General features: G+C 41.9%; 1 protein-coding gene across 2 annotated transcripts in view; it reads left to right on the forward strand.

Annotated features, from left to right (window-relative positions):
- The window catches only part of YWHAB (tyrosine 3-monooxygenase/tryptophan 5-monooxygenase activation protein beta), a 39,528-nt gene that overhangs the window by 15,711 nt on the left and 2,535 nt on the right, over positions 1 to 21,282 (forward strand). Inside the window, exons 2-7 of one of the 2 annotated variants that reach the window (XM_072944286.1) lie at positions 192 to 340; positions 1,984 to 2,086; positions 16,349 to 16,651; positions 18,971 to 19,094; positions 19,922 to 20,085; positions 21,013 to 21,108. In XM_072944286.1, coding sequence (XP_072800387.1) covers positions 2,045 to 2,086; positions 16,349 to 16,651; positions 18,971 to 19,094; positions 19,922 to 20,085; positions 21,013 to 21,108 — 729 coding nt within the window. In that variant the 5' untranslated portion in view covers positions 192 to 340; positions 1,984 to 2,044. Of the gene's footprint in view, positions 1 to 191; positions 341 to 1,983; positions 2,087 to 3,941; positions 4,149 to 16,348; positions 16,652 to 18,970; positions 19,095 to 19,921; positions 20,086 to 21,012; positions 21,109 to 21,282 lie in introns of those variants that run through there. The other variant, XM_072944287.1, reaches the window with a different exon arrangement.

The raw sequence follows: 21,282 nt of genomic DNA on the forward strand, positions 1-21,282 counted from the left end.
TGGAAATGTAACTTGGTACAACCAATATAAATTAACCATTGTGGTAAAGCTGAAAACGTGTGCATATCTTGGGATTCAGCAGCTCAACTTTTAAAAAAATTTTTACTGTATTATAGTTGATTAACAATATTCTGTTAGTTTCAGGTGTAGAGCAAAGTGATTTGGTTATAAATATATATATTCTTTTTCAGATTCTCTTCCATTATAGGTTACTACAATCAACTTCTAAATATATACCATAGAGATTGTTACTACTGTGTCCGTGAGATGCTCCAGGATGTTCGCTGCAGCATTGAGGAAAAGACCTATGATCTCAATGTGTATTACAGAAATAAATTAGGTAAGTACACTGTCATATATTCAGGCAATGGAGTAGCATCACGATATGAAAATGAACCATAGCTGTGATTTTTGAGCATGTTTAGGTCTTGAGAACCTAATGCTAAGTGACAAAAGCAAAGCACAGTGATACATTTATTTAGTTACTTTAATGGAGATACCGGGGATTGAACCCAGGACATCACGCATGCTAAGCATGTACTCTAACCACTGAGCTATACTCTCCTCCTTCAGAAATGCACTTTTAAGTACCATTTCTTTGCTTATAATATTGGTAAACAATTAAGTCCTTTCCTGTTCTTGGGTAGGAGAGTTGGGTGGATATCTTCTATTTGCTCCTCCAGGTTGACTTTCTGTCCTCTCTACCTCCTCTGTGTCCCGGGAGGCAGGCCAGGATAGGCCAGATAAACAGATTCTGTGGCTGGCTGTCATCTGGTTGAGGTCAGCCTAGTAGGAGACCAGAGGAGAGAGAGCGGTTTGAGGCATTTATTCCCTTGGCTCCTTCCCTCCGGGGCCATATAGGGCCGCTTCGTCCCTTTCCATGTTACTCTCCTCACTGCTCTCTCCTCCTACTCCTCACTGTTACCAGTCCTGGGGTACTACACTGCTCTTTGTAAATTGTCCTTGTATTAAACTCTTTGAAATTCTCCTAATGGGTGTGCTGTATTAGGATACAGAGAGAAAACTGGCAGTTCCTTTGGAATTATTCATGAGCCTTTCATGAGCAAATCCACATCTCTGTACACCCCAGAGAAACACTTGCACATATGCACAAGGGGCAAGTACAAGGATATTTGCTATATTTTGTTTGCAATTATAAAAAATTAGAGACAATTTAAATATCTTCAAATAGGGACATAGCTAAATAAACTATAGTACATCCATATCATGGCATACTCTGCAGCTGTTTAAAAAGGAGATGGATCTATTTGTATAACATGGAAAGACTTCTAAGACATATTTTTGCATAAAGAAAGAAAAGTTCAGTATCATAATAAATTATACTAAAATGATATCTATTTCTATAGTTTCATGTACTCTGTAGGAAAATGTTCACTGCCCTTCACTGTAGAAAGATTATCCCTACCCCACTGAAGTAGGGTTGGCCATATAATTTGCTTTGACCAAGGGAATATGGGTGAAAATGACATGAAACTTCCAAGCAGAAGCTTTAAGAAATTCCACCATTGTTTCTTTTCCCTTTGCCTTGAGATTAGCATATCTTACCTACTTCTTCAACCTGTGTCCAGAGATACAGCTAAAGCCACCCCATGACAAACGTGTATGAGGATCAAGAAATAAACCTTTGTTGTTGTAAGGCACTGAGATTTGGGGGCTGTTTGTTATTGCAGCAAAACCTAACTTCCCTTGACTAATGCATGCTGCTATATAATTGATACTTGGTTACTTTCTGGGGAGGAGAAATGGCATTGGGGGATGATGATCACAGAGGACTTTAGTGTTCATCTTTAATATTTTCATTTTCTTACAGTGAAAATATATTCATGCATCACCGGGTAATAAAAAAACACAATTTAAAATGAATACAGCAGGTGTTTTCTTCCTTAAAATTAAATGCTAAAAAATATCATTCTTAAAATATGCACACAAACACCCCAAAAATTAATGGTTCTTTTTGCCCAGCTGGCACTCTGAGGAAAGAGACTGGAGGCGGATAGCTCTGTGAACCTTCTAAGGCTGGAAGATGTCCTGGAGCCATGATGATGCCTCGCCAGTTTCTCAGCAGGTACCAACTTGCAAAGCCTAGACACACTAAAACTAATTTCCAGTTCCCAATTCAGCTATCATGGATTACTGATCTTTGGTTTGCCATAGATGGATTCCCATAGGGAAGTTTTGTACTTAGAAAACTTTCCCAGGATTCAAATCCCGTAGTTTTGGTGTCAAATCCATTTACGTTATACAACACTGTCTTTCAGTCTTGCTCAAGTTAAAAGATGGCATAGTACAGGGGTCACTGGCACAAGTGCCTATATGACAGACAGTGTAAATTAGGAAAGTGGGCTCAGGTCAGGAAGGGACCCTGGCACTTTGACAAGTCCATGCCTAATTTAAAGAGGGCAGCCCCTCCTTGGCTTCAGCAAATTGTCCAGCACAGAAATGTGGACACAGGGTTGCCAGACAAGTTAGAGAGGCAAATTTCTGTTCAGACAGAAATCTCTCAGTCCTTAAAAAATGTTGGCAACTAACACAAGTGGTTTAGAAATCGTGGAGCTGGCATATTGGGAGGATAAGGACTCATCCAACTGAATTGGGGTTTTATGATGGGGGAGAAATAGGGGAGGCTGAAGAGTAAGGGCAGCTTCTGGAGAACCCTGATTGTCACATTCGAGGAGCTTAGCAATGTCTCCTAGATCTGAGTAATCACTGAAAGATTTAAGCAAGAAAAGGACACAATTAGAATGGGATTTAAAAAAAAAACCTTTATTGTGGTATAATTCCTGTACTGTAAACGACACATATTTCAGATGTACAATTTGATGAATTTTCATAAATGTATACATCTATGAAACTACAACCTGGCAAAGCTGTGTTCACATTTCTGTGCTGGACAGTTGGCTGAAGCCAAGAATGAGATTTTTAAAAGATCCCTTTGGCAGTTGATAGGGGTAAGGCTGAGGGCAGGGAGATGAGTTAGAAGTCTATCATTAAGCTAAGTAAGGGTACATGAGAACTGACAAAGGCCAATTTACTTTGTTCTGTCTCCAACGACTGTGAACTCGAAGATGGCAGGGCCGCGTCTGTCTTGTTCTTGCTGTGTCTCCAGCACTGAACACAGAGCCTACTCAATAAATATTTGCTGAAAGAATGAATGAAAGGGAAGGAGTGGAGGTGAGAGACATTTCGAGAAACCAAGTTTAATCATCAACTGCCTGGGGAAGAGCGGAATGTTGATAAAAGGTGAGATCAGTCACGGGAGTGGGAAGCCTGGATGCTTGTTTCCTTTCCTCAAGATTCCTCTAAGGAGAGAAGGAGTATTAAGAGATCGGAGACACAGGCTTACCAAAAAAAAAAAAAAAGACCTTCGCCGGTTGAATTCCTGGCCTCCTCAGTCCACAAAAGTTGGAAATTTTCAATACCTTAAGGACTGAAGGCAGGATTAAGCGAAAATTTAGAGATGAGCAACTTCCGTTCTCCCCTAAATCCAGTATTCCTAAAGCACCCAGCACACTGACTTCAACCTCCGACCCCGTGACGATTACTTATTGGGTAGGGTGGGAACCGATGACCTCGGAGACTCTGGGCCTGGCCCTGGCGAGTTCCGAGCCTAAACCTCAGGCCGGCCCAAGCCCAAACCTTGCCCAGCCCACCTAGTTCCCACACGTCCTCTTTCTAGATTTGCGTGGGCCCTCCCCCAACTCCGCCTGCACTCCTCCCAACTCTTCTTTCCGCTCCCCGCCCCCATTTCCGTCCCCCTACGCCCGCCTCCTTCTCACTCCCGCCCGGGACCCCCACCCTCCCCCGGCCTCAGCGTCCCGGCCCTTCACTCCCCTTCCTCCTCCCTCCGTCGGCGCCCCTCTCGGGCGGCCGGGGCAACCCCGTGCCCCTCTCGCCCAATGAGGAGACGGCGCAGGGGCGGGGCTCGGACCGGAGCGGAAGTGGTGATCGGAGCGGAAGTGGAGCCGCCGCCACCACCGCCGCCGCCGATTCCGGAGCCGGGGTAGCTGCCGCCGCCGCCACTGCAGCCGCTGCCGCCGCCGCTGTCAGAGGAGTGGGTTTGGGAAGGAAGTGGTCACCGCGCTCGGAGCCCCGCTCACAGCGTCTTTGCCCCCTTCAGTCCTCCCACGGTGAGTTCGGCGCGGGGTCCGCTCGGGGCCCCCAGGGGCCCGAGCCCAAACCCTCCCCCCTACCGGCGGCGGCGACGAGTGCGACCCCGTGGGCTAGCCCGGGAAACAGCGGCGCGCGGCCTCCTCGGCCCCGTGCGGCCGCCTGAGGCGCGGGGCCCTGCCTTACCGCGGCCCCTCCCTGTTTCCGGGGCCGGGCCCTTGGCTCTGGGAGAGGCCCGGGCGGCCCTAGCCGCCTGCGGCCCTGTCCGGCGGGCGGGGTCCGGCTCCGTACCGGGCCAGGAGGGACACCACATCTCAGACCCCCGACCTTCCCTCAGTACCCATCTTCAGTCCCGGCTTGACCCCTCCCTGCGCCTCGGGCGGCCAGTACCGACCCTTTCAGCCCTGTCACCCTTGCTCTTCGCTTTCCAGTTTCCAGAAATGAAAATATAACCAAATGCGGGCGAGCTCTAGGGCCCCGTAGCCCCTTCTCGACTCCCTCTGTATGGGTAAGGGGTTTAACCTTGGGAGAGAGCAGAGGGAAGCCCCCCTCCCACTTTGCAGTAAAGCCATTTCATCATCGTTCGCTGTTTTGGGAGCCTGGCAAGACCCGAGATTCCTTGGGAGACACAGGGTTGAGGTTTGAATCAAGAAAATGCATTTGTTGAACCCGGTAACTGAGTCAGGCCGGATCCCCAGAAAAAATGCCAGAGGCTGAGAATCGGAAATTTTTCCCACGGTATTTACCGTCATTTAATGGCAGTCTTTTTGTCCTCGCCCCAAATTCCCCCATACTGTGTGTTAGCACGTTTTTAGGACTAAAATTTGCCTCATGGCCTCCCTGGTGGTGGCCAAGGGGGTGGGAGTGATTAGGCCTTTTTCCTGCACAAGATGAGTACATCTTTGTCTATTGCAAATGGAGAACTCGCGTGTAATGGGGCTTTCAAAGGTGGCAGTATTGGTAAGACAGTTTGCCAACCTTTCTGTAAAAATTCATGTCTCTTGTCCTTGCTATCGGTGCTTTTCCCTTTGGTAAGGCTGGATAGCATCAGGTTCTGATTTTACTTGCCCTGTGTGGGAGACAGAATTTGGCAAGATGGTGTTATGAACATATAAAATCTAGCGGCCACAGGAGCTAAAACAGAAAAACGAAGCATTTGGAAGAATATGACAATTGTCTGCATTTCTCAATCTATCTCAGTTCATATGAAGCCACACACATATGCAGTTTATAGAACTAGACATGTGAGTACTCAGCTTTTTGTTTTTTCACATTAGAAATTTATATGTATTAATACTACTTGGTTCTTGGTCATTTCCTTCTTAACTGCTTCCAGGGCACTTCATTTCTTATTTAAGAATATGTCGGTTGTCTGAGCCCTCATTTTTCTTGGATCTATGTCCTTAGCACACGTGGTGACGGTAAAACCTATCAGTTTTACTGGACCCAAGTTAGAATTTTATAGGTGATTTTCAAAATGGAAGGCTAATAACCCTGTAGCAACTGCTGAATTGTTTTCTAGCCTCTCCTTTCAGTGAGATAAGAAACCATTCACCCATCTTACAGATGAAGTCTTTATGAGAAATGAGATGATTTGGCCTAGACCACACCCTTGGTTTTCAGGTTGAATATCCTCATTCATCAGTAGCAAATATTTATGGCCTGTCAGCCCCTGGAGTTTGGCTCCTACCCTATAATCTTCTGTACATTTCCCATCATGCAGTGCTTGTGTTACGTTGAAGCCATTTTAGAATTGCAGCTCTATAGATCAGGGAGGCAGCCTCCATAAAACCAGGCTGAGCACATTCCCATAGTGCTTGTTCTCAAGGCAGAGTCTCCAGAGGTTTGGGCCACTGCAAAAAGTGCATTTTACCCATTTGGCTGTGGATACAGAAGCAGAAAGAGCACTGGACTTGGAGTCCGATAAATTTGATTCCGGTCTTGCCTGCAGCATTTTCTAGCTATGTGAGCTTCAGTGTGCTGCCTAATCTCTGGCTCCTGGTTTCTCTAACTCCAGAATTGTCAAGAGACCTTTTTACAAACTGTAAATTGTTATAAGCTTTTGGTTTTGTGTTTTAATCACAGAGGTCACTATTAAGGGGTTTCTTTCTTCCTTGGTTGCATTCTGATGAGACCCAGTCCTACTTTGTATACATGTTGCTTTCCGAAAATGATATATTATGATATAACTTGATTTTTGTGTAGAGCATCTCCAGTCTTTCTGAGCCTATTTTCTTACCTGATCAATGCAAGTGGTAAGTCTTTGATGTGTTATTGTGACAAACTAAGTAATTAAAATAAGAGTATGAGATACGCTCGCTGTTTAATAAATATTATTTGACTATATTCATGAATATACATGTATGTAGATTAGACATGCATATATGCTATAGAGTATATATAGAGTCCACCTATTTGTGATTTATTTACCAATTGATGAGGTAGCATCAAGCTATAATAATAATTGCTGCCATTTATATGTGCCAAACTTTGTTCTGAGTACTTTACACATATTAACTAAGCCTTCCTAACAACCAGTACTGTTAGCCCCATTTTACAGTTGAGGCACAGAGAAGTTAAATATTTCCCGGGGACATACACACAGCACTAAGTGCTGGAGTCAGGAATCAAACCCAGGCAGTCTGGCTCTCTGGTAGAACAAGACATGTATATCTTTCATGTTAACACCACTTAGTAGTTAATTTTTCTTTACATGTGTCTTATGAAAGTAAATATGTTTGGACAGGAATTTTAGCTATTTTTGAAAATAGATATAATGCTGTTTATTGGGGGGAATATATATATTCATCCTGCATGCAGCGAAGATAACTGCTGGTTTATATTAGGAAGCAGAGCTTGTGATAAACCCAGTTTTTCTAGTATGTGGTTCATAGTAGGGAGAAAATTCATCAGTTACTTTGTGGCCCACTGTTTGATTTATCCAATCCTAGGTTATTCTAATAGAATTTGGTCAGGACTCACTAGATCTGCATAAGTGGAGGAAAAATTCTACATTATAACATCCTTTTATGCTGCCTGCTGTTTCAGTGGCATCAAACTAAGCAGTTTTTCTTTAAATGAGGATACCTTAGAGAATGAACCAAATTTTACTTGTAAAGGGAATTTAAGTTCCTGGGTTCCTGCATTTTTCTAGGGACAAGTAGTGACAATTTACGCTAGCTAAGAGGCAAGAAATTTGTTGTATAATAACAATTTTAAGCTTTAGAACCATCTTTGTTTCTGCACGAATAGGGCCTGGTCTTCTATATGATATGATGGAGAAACTAACAGCTGGGTTCTAAGGGGATTTTTCTAAAAGGAATACTTAAGAAAAATGGATGAAAGTACGTTCTGTTTTGTCATGTATATGCTACAAGCCAGTCACCCTGCTGCTTTCTCTGCTAAAACATCTTCTGACATAGGCATAGTTACCTGTTTCTCATACTTAACAATGAGATGAACTTGATGGATGGCCTTGAGATCAAGGCATTTCCAGCCGACTGTAGGTTAGTAAGGTGACTTTTTTTCTTTCTTAAATAATCAGGCCAGGCCTCTGTTATGTAAGTTTTTTTCCTGCACTGGTTAGTTTATTTCATTGTTTTCCCTAAGAGACCCAACAATAAAAGTTATTTCTGAATGGCCTTGACCAGGACAGAGATTGGTGGCGACAATAAAGTAGATATGAGCCCTGGCCATTGTTATTGTTTGCCCACAAAACTCACCTTAAAGCTTGTTTGAAAATCCGATGAGTTTTTGGCATTTGCTGTTTGATTTTGATTTTAGAAGCTGGAGAAATTAAAGCCAATTCTCAAACCTCACTGTAATAACTTTGTACGGTTCTTCAAAAAATTGTTCATTCTATCTTTTCCTGAAGTAATAGTTGAGAATCATAATTGATCATTAGCAGATGCTGCTGCATAGATGAACGAGCGTGTACCAGATAGACCTGTGTGACACTGGACAGGTTATTGGCATCTATAAAAGGGGGCGATGACACCTACTTCATAGAATACTGAGGGGTTTATATCAACTCCTTTAATCCTAACTGCTTTGCACATTTAGGCAAACTGTAAGTGATGAGTATTTTTGTTGTTGTTTATTAAGCCAGTAAGCTGCTATGGCTTTTTGTATAGCTAATTGGTTGGACTTTTGAATAGAGGCGTCCGAGGGCTTTTTGAAACTCAATTTGAATCTATAACTATAACAATTAGTACCTAAGAAACGATTGGTCAGAAAGCATGGTGTCGTCTCCTGATTGGAGCTAAGATGGCTCTTTTCAAAGAGTAGTTTTAAGACAGAGTATAAATATATCTGTATTTTATAGGTCAGGTGTGGTCTGCTTACCTCTGTCCACAAAGGAAGCAGCCTGTTCACTTCTTTAAAAAAGGACATCAGTTGACCAGGTAGTTTTGCATTCAGCATGGCAGGCATCGCGCTGCATGTTGGGTGCCCATAGAGAAAAGTCTGGGTTCCTACATTAAACTCAGTCCAGTGTGGGAGCCAACAAAGGCATTTACAGTAAACTATGATAAGTGCTACTTTAGAAACAGGCATAGGTAACTTAACATGTGCATTCCTTTCAAAAGTCTTAAAGCCATCTGGGTTTAAAAGAAATGGGGTATGCAGTAAGTGTGCCTTCACTGGCTGACCATTTGTAGACTTTTGTGGAGAATACACTGTAGCTGCCATTTTAGTGCTCACATTGCGCAGAGACTGTGCTAAATGTTTTGCATCATAAACTAATTTACTCTTTACAAGAACCCTGTTAGGTAGATTTGCCTGTTGTATGCACGAGAAAACGGAGACTTGAGTTGGTGTGGTACTGGTAAATTGGACTGGGTCATTCCATTATGTTGGTGAGCCCAAAGCCTTTGTCTAGTCACAAGGTTGACCAATTGGATTATCTTTATGGGTCAGAATTAGCATATTTTGAAATTCTATTTTATTGATCACTTCAAGCCAAGAGATCTATTTATTGTCATCTGCTCTTGATTCACATTGTATGACTGGACATATCACTTGACACCTCATTGTTTGAGGTTTAATTCTGTCTGGGTGTAATTAACAGTAATAATAACTGAGATGAAAGAGGAAAGGGATTTTGAGATAGACATGATGTTTCACTCCACAATTCAGCGTTTGTTGGACATCAATGATACTGTCTTTGTGTTTCAGACATACTGTATTTCATTTTCTAACAATGCCTGCAAATGTGTGAATGGAATTACATTTATTACAGGACTCTGAATTTTGTGTGTAGAATGGCACACAGACATTTTTAGAGTGGGTGTTTACAGTGACTAGTTTTCTTTAAGAGCCAGGAGTACTTAATTTTTTCTGGGTAACACCTGCTAAACACCTGGTCCTACTGACTTTCTCAGTCCCTCCCACAGTAGCTTGACATCTGTTTTTTCCTTCAGCAGAGTCACTCCACAGCTGTAACTTTGACTTCATGGTGCTATACATGCTGTGTCTGGGATGACACATCAGTGAAGTCTGTTCCGAATTTACTGTCATTTCCTTACCCCGTGGAACCTTTTGAGCCTGGATTTTAAGATGCTCCTGTCAGTTTCGTCTCTCCAGATTTATAACTATTCTCATTTCCTCATCTACTCTGGCCTATGATTTCTGTTTCATGTAGAAAAACATACATGCACTTTAGTAATACATCGGTGTTTTGTGTCTCTTCCTGGAGCCCCCTTTTTCTCTCCTACATAGAAGCCCTCCGACTCATAAAACCAGTCAGGACGCAGCCACTTTAAAACTAAACCTCTTCCCTCCAGTTCTGTCTGGTTGCTTCTTCAAGGAGAAGCTTTGTAACCCTTAAATATGTGCTCCTTTCTCATGTTCCTATAATGGGAGTTTAAGCTCTGAGGGGAGGACCACACTATTCTGAACTCCAAAAAAAAGTTCTTGGAAATACCAGTAGATTTTTCATTTGCAGTTGTTTCAACACACGTTGAATTGTATGCATTATATCTTTGTGAAGTAGCTTGAGAGTAACAACATATGCCTGTTGAGCCTTTACTCTCACCAGCACTAACTAGGCACTTTATGGATATCAGCTTATTTGATGGCTGTTAATGTTTCATTTTAACACTTGAGGATTCAGAGATGTTATTTTAAAAATCACCCAATTTCTCCTTAGAAGCCCAAATTTGTCGCATGTAGGGCTTTCCTAAAAACAGGCCCCATTCAATGTGTTTCACGTTAGAGCTTTGGTAATTCTGACATATGATAGATAATGGGATCCTCGTTTTAAAGTTCTAGCAAATTATTCAACTTAATTAAAGGTCAGTATTTTATAATTGAGTATGTTCTTTTCCTTGAAAACAAAACATAGCTGAAAGTTAATACTTCTGAAGGCCTTATTTCATAAGGTCCTTTGCAGTGCTGTGTGTGTGTGTATGAGCAATGGAGAGTCATTTTTATCTTAATCTTTTTCCCCTCTTATTCTTGGATGTCTGCTTCTGGCCACTGGGAAGTGACCTCTTGATATTCTGACCCTGGCTAGAAAAATATCCTTTAGGCAAAAAATTGAGATAGAGAGGCTGGGTTGGCTCGTATATACTCTTCTTTCAGCCTTGACTGTCTGGTTAAGGGTTTCGTTTATTTGAGGGAAATCCTATTATTTCATGGGCACCTTTAGAATTATTCTTCATAGTATTCTTTATGGGATATTTTACAGAAATGAAAGACTGTTATGCAGCAGCCCACCCCCATTATATCTCTTTAACAAATCTTTCAGTGACATTAAATCACTTCGTTTGATGGCCATGTAATCTTGTACCAAATATTTCTTTTTAACCGCTCCTCTGTCGAATGTTTAGATTGTTTCCCGTTCTTCACTAAGCAGTTACTGGTTTAATCAGCAGATGCTTCCTAGTCCTCTAAAAGGCTGCCCACAGGGGCTGAGGATAGATAGACGCCCATTGTCATTGTGTGGCTGTGCTTGTGGACTCCTGTTCTGAGGCATGTCAGTGTCTTCCTGATCCAGGAAATCTCTTGGCCCCGGGTTAGACCTTTTGTGGCCTCTTACAAGTTTGTTGGCCCTGGTATCTTGACTCTGCTGTTAGTGCCAGGTCTGCTGATGAGACAGGTCTTTTAAGGCTTCTTAGGAGCAGACGAAGGCTCTCTTGCTGATGTTTTTCTTGATGGGACCTTGGTTCAGAAGTCTCAGGAGAGAGGTAGGACCTGATTATAAACCATCACTGCTTGCTGTCTCCTAATTAAATTAGGAACTGATGAGTGAAAGTGTTACAGTTAACAAGTGTGTCCATTTTTTTAGGATGTTGAGGGGTGGCGTCTTATCTGGGAATGTTAACATTGTAACATATTCACTTCCTGTACAAGATAAATCTAGACTTGCTTTTCCTTCTCAGGGGTTGTATAAAATTTTTTTTAAATTCCAAGCCCACGTTTGTGGGCCAAACAGTGACATGTAGGTCTTGTGAGAGGAATAATAGTACTTCCAGTTTGTTTTACACTATATGCATTTAAAAAAATATCTCCACGTGTATCATTCTGTGTTTCCCTGCTGCTCATCTTCAGCACATCTTCGGAGGTAGATGCCATTACCTCCAGTTTATAGATTGGAAGACTGAGGTTGACCCAGCTTGCAGGCTGTGTAGTGACAGATCCCGCTCTTACACACAGTCCTGGTGCCTTTCTGCCCTACCACATATAGGTGGCCTGTTTTCTTTGCTCTCCCAGGAGTGACTTGTTGAAAAAATTCACATACTTATTTGAGTATTAGTTTGTACGTGGCAAAATTTTAGGCATTAAATGAGAAAGAAATGTGAAGCTTTCCTTTGAGAACATACATGTGTGAAACTGTGGTGGTACACCAATTATCACCCATCCCGTAGAACAGAGAGAATGTGAGCCTAGGGAAGCCCTGGGCTTTGTGAGGGGCTACAAGTGTATTTGGATTCGTAGTAGAGTAGCCCTGGGTGGATGGACAGAGTTTGCATAGGCAGGAAGTAAATAGGAGAGTATTCTAATTTGTTCTTTTTTTCAGTGGAGGTACTGGGAATTGAACCTGGGACCTCATGCATGCTAAGCACACACTCTGCCCACCCCACCCACCCACCCCTTCCCTGGAGAACATTCTGGATGAAGGGAACTACAGAAGTAATTTCTGGCATGTGTAAGCATGACGTTCAAGAGTTTGGGTGATTGATGTCCACACTGGGGGGAAGGTGCATATTGGAGAATAGTGGGTGAGAAAGCCTAACAGGTATGGAGAAGCCAAATTATGAACGACCTTGCAAGCTAGCTGAAGAGTTTAGATGTGATGGAGTAGCCAAAGAGAGTCACTGAAAATTACTAAGTAAGAGTGGAGGCATGACTAAGCCATTTTGAAATAGGGTGCACAAGTACATGGAGTGAAGTACAAAAGTAATGAGGATTTAATGTGCTTGTGAAGAACAGGTGTTTTGAAGAAGAGGGAGAACTCTACCAAATTTGCAACTTTAGGATCTGTTCCTTCATTCAGCAAAAATTTGCTCATGCTGATTATGTGCAAGGTGCTGCGGGGGATGTGCCTTAAAGGAGTTTGCAGTGTAGGAAGGGACTTAAGGGATATATACAAATAATTTTGGTACTGGAGAAATGTGGTAAGACATTAAGAGAGGTATAGATGAAAGGCTTTGTGAGACTCTTCAGCTTAGAGCAGGGCTGTCCAGTAGAAATAGAATGGAAGTCCCATGTGATTTAAAATTATCTGGTAGCTATGTTAAAAAAAGTTCTTTTCAAAAAAAAAGTAAAATCAATTTTAGTAATTAAAAAAAATTTAACTCCATGTGTCCAAAACAATTTCAACATGTGGTTAGTGTCTGTCTCACTAGACAGCTTAGGTTTAGTGGCTTCAGAAAGGCTTCATGGAGGGGATGCCATTGGAGGCATGCTCTGAAAAATTTTATATGCAGAATAAGTGGGAAAGGACATTCCAGGTAGAGGGAGTGCTTGGTGAGCAAAGACAGAGAGACAAAAAAGCATACTTTGTAAGAAAACCATTTTGGCAGAAGCACACACTGTGGAAGGCATGTTTTGGGAAAAGTCTGGGAAGATAGCTTGGAAAACCTTCACTGATGGGAGGAAATCTGACTTTAAGTGACTTGATCAAAACCTTAAGAATGGTTCTGATAACAGAGAAGGGGGCTGATGAAAGACCAAAAGCAGTAGGACTAGGGAGATTATGGATGGGAGGTTTATTAGAGATGTAGAAATAGGAACAATTTTATTTCTCCCATGTCTGCTGCCTTCCTCCAAACTGCTGGGTGTTGTGTAACCCGTTTCCTGTTGCAATTGGTCTGGCTGCTTCAAAATCCATGTTATATAAGTCAAAAGTTACATAAGCAGTAGGTGTCAGGACATTTAGCTGTGGGTTTTGTTTGTTTTAACTTTTTTTGTGTGTATGTATGTAGTTAAACATCTTTAAACAGATACAGTATTTAAGGCATGCATTCAGTGTTACCATATCATGGTTCTCAGTCTCCAAGAGCTCTTGCAGTGATCCCAAAGAAGCTTGAGAGAGTTGGCTCCAAACCAGAAAGGCCGCATTTTATTTTGAGAAATAGGGCACGTACGTTTGGGAGGTCCCAAGGAGTCAGGATTCTTCAGTAGGTATGATTTAACTTTTAATGTTTTGGAAAAGAAGTGTGGGGGTGAGAGGGCCCTAATTTAAGGGCCTGGTAAGGCCAAAGAGTTCCACGGCATCCTTTAGCTGTGCGATCGTTCATGTGTCTCTATTACTCTTTCGTAAAACTGCATGGGATGGTTTAGCTTTTTTTTTTTTTTTAAAGTGGAGGTACTGGGGATTGAACCAGGACCTCGTGCATGCTAAGCATGCACTCTACCCAACTCCCTTTTTTGGGGGGAGTGGGTGTGGCTCAGCTTTGAATTGGCCTTGGCCAGTACTTTGATTAATTGGAATCTTTCCTAGGTAGAGTCGTGCAGGTGCTGTTTTATGAACTTTGGAGTGGGCCACTAAGTGACTTCTAACTTTGAATTGGTCTACAGTTTGGAAAATTTCGAAAGTTCATTGAAAGTTGGCTTCTGTCTGCCTCTCGCTTTTAGAGACAATGAAGTAGGGTGATTTAATGATGGAGATAGTATCCTGATCTGTAAGATATTATGATCAAGAAAGTTAGACATACAGAGAACATCTATATTTTCAAGACGATGAATAGTGTATTTTTGTATAAGAGTGGACTAGGTTGTGTTGTGGTAACAAACTGCCCTGACCTCTCAATGGCTTAACCCAACAAAGGTTTATTTCCTTTTCATACTGCATGTCCCCAGTGCAGGTCTGCAGGAGTCTCCGCAACACAGTCACTTGGACTCAGACTACAGAAACTACTGTTTTGTGACAGCACCATTAGATTACATGGCTGCTGTGAGAGAAGAGAGCCTGGTGAACCTCACATGGCTTTTTGCATTTCAGCACCTGGAAGTAGCATCATTTATGCTTAATGTTTCGTATGACCTGTCCTGAGTGCAGGGAGGTTACTGGGAAATGTAGGCAAGTAGATGGATTATTACCTCTGTTATAGTCTCATTCTGGTGATGTGGGTGGTGTCAGCCAAATCAAGGTGAGACCTGCTTCACTGAGTGTAAGGTTAGGATTAACAAGCTTTATCTAGGACACAATTCCGAACATGATTTAGGTAATAAGTGGTGGGAAGAAAAATCAGAGTTCTGAACCAGAAGAACCAACTCTTTCTGAATTGTCTAGATTTGAGGTATATCTTAAAATTGTGCTCTATCTAACAAAACATTTTTATGTGGTAGGGTCCTGTCTGTAGAATTCCTCCCTTGGAAATACAGAGATGACTTCTGAGGTGAAACCAGAGTCTTAAATTATACCATATATAGAGTAAGGAAAGAATTTGCCTTGAAATTCTTGATATCCCTACTACTGTTTAAAGTAGTATTTTATCTTTTTACACCTTTAGATATTAGTGTATTTTTACACTGACACAGATGGATAAGCTGTTGAAATTTAAACCAGCAATACATAAAACTAACTCTTACTGGTTAATAAACAATTTTTTAGCTATGTATTATCCAAAAATTACTGCATTCTCTCAGTGGTGATTATTGTAGTGGGGAATTGACTAAGATGAGGTGAATAATTTAAGAGGTATTCACTAAGAGGTGTACAGAGGGCTTGATAAAATGATAAACTGAAGTCACTAAGATTTTTGTCTATTTCAGAAAAACTTTTAACTGAATTCAATTATGGTTCGAAGTTCTGTTGCTGTGCAGTCTTGGTGAATACACCCATATCTCTTGCAGTGTCTGTCACGTACAGAATTAGTGCCTGGTATTTGTAGATAATACTCTAGGCTTTTCACAGTGCCTTCACATAGAGGTCATTGGCTCCTCACAGCAGCCTCGTTGGGGGTTGGTAGTATTCTTACTCTCCAGCTAGAAAGTGGAAGCTCTCAGAGGCTAAGTGATTTGCCCAAGGTCGTACCACCTGTAAGTAGCAGCACTGGTGCTGCATGGGGCCGAATCTGCCCGCCCTCAGTCTGTGCTCTTGTGGACAGTGTGTCCTTGTAGCAAAGTTATTGAGTTGCAGAAGATATGGTTCCTGTTTTTTAGGTACCGACTGCCTGATGGGCACTGCCAAATATAACACTGGAAGTTATATCTTTTGCTTTCAGGTTGATTGCAGCACTTGTCACACCTAAGATGTTTACCTCTAGACTATGGGAAAAAACAGATTTGGTCAAAACCAGGCAACTCTTGAAAGAAGTAAAGAACATATATTTACCTAAGTTTCTAAAGACTTAAGCAATCTCTGTGTTTTGGAGGCAGATTAGGAAAGTGGCAGAAAACAGCTCTAGAGACAGAGACTGGAGTTTGAATTCTGGCACTCCACCATCTCCCAGCAGTGTTGTCCTGGGCACGTCACGTACCTTCTCTGAACCTCCATTTCTTCACCTTAAAAAGGGGGAAGGGATTGTTGTGAACATATCTACCCTGTAGGACTGTTAAGAAAATTAATTGACCAAAATGATAAAAAGACCTGAGCAAAGGTCTTTATATAGGCGCTCGTGGTCGACATTGTTGAGGGCGTTTGGAGGTAGATGTTCCCACTTAGGTGTGTTTCTTTCCAGATGAGCTGGAAGGAGATTTGCACATGGATTTCCTTGGCCCTGAAGCCTGACATTTGCTTTCTCACTCTTTCTCTCGCTCTTCCTTATTCTAGGGAATGACCATGGATAAAAGTGAACTGGTACAGAAAGCCAAACTCGCCGAGCAGGCTGAGCGCTATGATGACATGGCTGCGGCCATGAAGGCGGTCACGGAGCAGGGGCACGAGCTCTCCAACGAAGAGAGGAACCTGCTCTCCGTCGCCTACAAGAACGTGGTCGGCGCCCGCCGTTCTTCCTGGCGCGTCATCTCCAGCATTGAGCAGAAGACGGAGAGGAACGAGAAGAAGCAGCAGATGGGCAAAGAGTACCGGGAGAAGATCGAGGCTGAGCTGCAGGACATCTGCAATGATGTTCTGGTAAGAGGCCCGTGTTTCTGTTCCAAACAGCAGTTTCTCAGTAGCGTCCCTTTAATGTACAAATGCAAACTCTTAAGCAGATTATGCGAGAAAGGTGTCTGAATGTACTGGAAAGCTGCAAACCACTTGCAACTAATTTTCAGTATACGATTTGATTTTTTCCTCACCTCTTACCTGGTCAAAGGTTGCTCATCGCTTAAAGAGTATTTTCCTCTCTCTTCCAATGACCTGCGAAAAACAGGAACATTTGGTCAACTTCCCTTCATCTTGTCTTTAGAAATTGAGGCCAAAGGTGAATTTTCGGTAGATGCAGCCACAGAGAGAAGCTATTCTCTGTGTTGGTCCGAGTCGCGATGCCATCCCCAGGAGGGGAGATAGAAGCCAAAAGCTGACCTGCCTTTCAGCCTCGCCCAGGTCATGCCTGCACAGTGGAGAGTCCTGTTTCTGTCTGAAAGTTACCGTGCCCGTCAGTTCAGCCTTGCATTCTGAGGCCAGAGCAAAAGTGGTTTCGGGATTCTCTCCTGTGTTTTATAGAAACCTTAGTCAGATGATTGATTCCAAACTGCGTTCACTCTAGCCACCACCTGGGGTTGGCTGGGAGGGGTGCGTATCCTAGAGCAAATCATGATGGTGTTGTCTTTCCCTCGCATCCTGAGCCCACTGGGAACTTTCTTTTTCTTCCAGGTGAAATCAGGTAAAAATGAACGGTGAGGGCTGCTTTGAAGGGAAAAGGAATTCACACTTGTGGATCTACCTCCTCCCCTGCTGGCTGCCTCTCCGAATTACTGCCCATGACACCTTTCTTTTGAAAACCAGTACAGAGCTTGTCAGCCATCAGGCAGTACTCCTCATCCCTAACCCATAAGGAGTTACACCCTGTCTGTCCACAAAGGATATTAAAACGGCTGCTGCCCCTGCATCTTCTCACTGCGATTGATTAAATCCCCTCACAACTAAGCTTTTGCCTTGAGCTGCTCTTTTTGTTAGACTCATGGTGTAAGAGTGTCATGGCTAAATTTGTTGCCTTGTTGGTAATTTGGGGTTTGTTAATGGTGCACTAATTCCTGAATGTTAGGTCCATCTGGTATTCAGATGACGTATGGCATGCATTCCAAAGGCAAGAAAGTTCCATACTTCCTGAACTGCAGCTTTTAAGAGCATCTGAAAGAATGTGAAGAAAGCATGGTACTTACTGCCTCTTAACCAAGTTTTTCAGGATGCCACATTCTAAAACAACTCTTCGAAAATATTGCTCTGTATACGAAGCGTGGACTCCTTCAGAACTGCTTTTGTTGTAAGCATAAATGTTTAAAGGAATTTATTGTTAATAATAGTATTAGCGACTTTTGGAGTGCTTACTACGTGCCCAGCAACGTGTTAGGCACTTTATGAACGTTGGCTCATTTATACTCATGACTTCCCTAGGAGATGCTGCAAATGGCATTATTTTATTTTATTTTTTTGTGGCTGAGTAGTATTCTGTTGTGTGTAGCTGAGGAAGCTGAGGCTCAGGGCGATGAGGTCATTTGTCCAGGGTCATAGAGCTAGTAAGCAGCAGAGAAGGTATTTCTTTCCAGGTCTGACTGATTCTTAGTTCCTGTCAGTTTTGCTCTGTTACCACCTTTTTTCTCCCCAAATGGAAAGATTTTTTTTTTCTAATTGCAGAAATAATAGAAGTTCATTGTGAAAAAAAAAATCACAGGGCAGAAGAGTATAACTAAGAAAATAAAAAATCACTTCTAATCCTACCACTTAGAGAATCATTAATAACATCTTGATAAATATCCTTCCAGACTTTTCCCTCAGGTATTTGTGTGCGTGTACGCATATATGTGTTGATATTAAAATAGAATTCACAGGGTATTTATTATCTGCCTTTTTTTCCCTCCACTCAGACTTCTTTTTTGAGAACCTTCTCATGTTACCAGTGTAGTTCTGGATCATCATTTTTTAAAGCTTTTTGAGGGTGGTTAAGTTTATTTATTTATTTACTTATTTATTTAAATAGAGGTACAGGGGATTGAACCCAGGACTTTGTGCATGCTAAGCATGCACTCTACCACTAAGCTATACCCTCCCCCATCATCATTTTTAATACTTTAATCAACCCCTTGTGGATGGTCAAGGTGATTTTTTTAATAGACATCTGTTATGACCTGGGCTAAAAACCATTTAAAAGCTTTGGATGAGAAATACGTTTTTTTCAATCTTCCCAAAACATTATTTAGAAGTAGTAGTGTGTGTATCTTGACTCTCAAACATAATTTTAACATCTTGTAATATTTCTAGTTTCTTAACAGAATGTGAATCATTTTTTAGGAGCTGTTGGACAAATACCTTATTCCCAATGCTACACAACCAGAAAGTAAGGTGTTCTACTTGAAAATGAAAGGAGATTATTTTAGATATCTTTCTGAGGTGGCATCTGGAGACAATAAACAAAGTAAGCAATTTTTTTGTTTTAAGAAATTTGACCGGTAGTGGTGCCAGTGTTCATAATAATTTTAAGTTTTTGCTTTGTCTGTGGTCAGAATTTGAAGGATCACAGCATTGTGCTGACCAGTAATAAAAAGGCTCATGGGGGTTGACAAATGTATCTAAGGGGCAAATGTGGAGGGCGTTAAAACTCCGGTGCAGTAGTGCATTGAAGGAGATCTTTGTTTTAAGGACTATTTGGTAGCTCTCTTTTTAGAGGTGAAACTTTAAAATGTTTGATAGAATGAAGCCTCCATTGTGAAGTAGAGATGTGTTCCTTCTGTCACGTACGTGCATTACTGCAGTGGCGATACTTAGAGCTGTGCTGTGTCTCATTTAGTCCTCACACAACGCAAGGAGTGTAGGTGGGAGTCTGTCCATTTTTTCTGCTAAGGAAATCAAGGCTCTTGGGGATTTTCACTCAGTCTAAACCACACACCCAGCGAATAAGTGTTGGGAATTCCAGTTTTGAGCCTGACTCTGAAGTCCGTGTCTCTCCATTAGAGCATGCTGTTTTCCCTGTTCTTTCTTGTCCAGGGTTAGTTCTGTATTTCCTAACTGCTTTTGTAGACCTTGTCATCATTGTCTTTGTTTTCCCTCAAAGCATTTAAGACAGTACTTAGACTAGACTAAACATTTAACAAATGATTGTTAATCAACTGGTAGAGACTTACTGACCCCTCATTCGATAGGGTATTTGCTCCAGCCCAGTTTGGTAAAATAATTTGATAGTGGAACCAGTGTATAATGCAAGCGATGAACGACCCAACCTTTAATATTTTTTCTTTCTTGTAGCCACTGTGTCGAACTCTCAGCAGGCTTATCAGGAAGCCTTTGAAATTAGTAAGAAAGAAATGCAGCCTACACACCCAATTCGACTGGGCCTGGCACTTAATTTCTCCGTCTTTTACTATGAGATTCTAAACTCTCCTGAAAAGGCTTGCAGCCTGGCAAAAACGGTGAGAAAAATCGTCTGTGGTTTCTAATCATAGTAAAACTGTTTATACTTTGTAACACCTTCTTTTTATGACCTGAACATAACTTACTGTCTCGAACTTCTGTGAAGATTTTGTTAGGGGTAGGAGTTTCTCTTTTATGAAATAAATACAGACCTATTACTTCTTAGTTTCTTCTCAGTGCCACTTGCTGATTTTCCTTTGTGTTGTTTGATTACTGTTTGGGGATTTGGTTGTGGACAATCCAGGCTGAGGGTAGGTGGTTGTTTCTTGTCATCCTTGGGGCTGTCGGCCTCTGCTCTACATTGTCATGCTTGCACCAAGATGTGAGGTTGCCGCTGTGTAAGTGAAAGAAATCAGACCTTGTCTTCTTTGTGCACTGATTTTCCTCCTTTCTTCTTTTAGTAACTCAACTGCCTTTTCTACATATTTTTGTAGTCTTTCACCATGCACACTAGTTAAACATTTTTTAATTGGTAAAAAGTGTGTGAAATGAATGCTCAAAGTTCTATCACTTAATTGAATCAGATTTAGTGGTGTGAACTTCTGTTTTCCCTTTATCCCTTGTTATCCAGACCTTTTGAGTTTCAGCTTAAAGAGGGGGGAAGAGGGGATTACTAGAAAGGTCTTTGGTAATTACAAAATCATGTGAATTTGCTTAGAATGAGTGTGCTGGGGTAACAGTAATGCCTGCTGACTTAACAGGTACTGTACAGTTCTTATCTGGGCATTTTTGTCATTGTTGGTTGATGCTTTATAAGCCAGCATTGTATGTTTGCTGACCTAACTAGCAAACAAGGTAACAATGGCCTGAGTTCGCCCAGAGTACTGTACCGGAAGAGAAATGATACTCACTTGTTAGCAGAAAAGTATTGGGCTAAACTGGCTCCAGAGAGCCTGTGACTTCTTTCTAAAGGCTCTTTGTTTTAGGCATTTGATGAAGCAATTGCGGAATTGGATACACTGAATGAAGAGTCTTACAAAGACAGCACCCTGATCATGCAGTTGCTTAGGGACAATCTCACTGTAAGTACTGCTGATTCCGTGACTGCCTCTGGAGGGTTTATAGCTCGTTCCTATCCCTCTACCTCATAATTTACTATTACCCAAGACTCAGGAGGGGATTTGTACCCTGTAAGTATAGTTAAATTCTTAAATTGTTGAATTGATTATAAATGCTGAAGTTTTTTTTTTAAGTAT

This window comes from Vicugna pacos, chromosome 19 (assembly GCF_048564905.1).
Source record: "Vicugna pacos chromosome 19, VicPac4, whole genome shotgun sequence".
Classification (NCBI taxonomy): Eukaryota; Metazoa; Chordata; class Mammalia; order Artiodactyla; family Camelidae; genus Vicugna; species Vicugna pacos.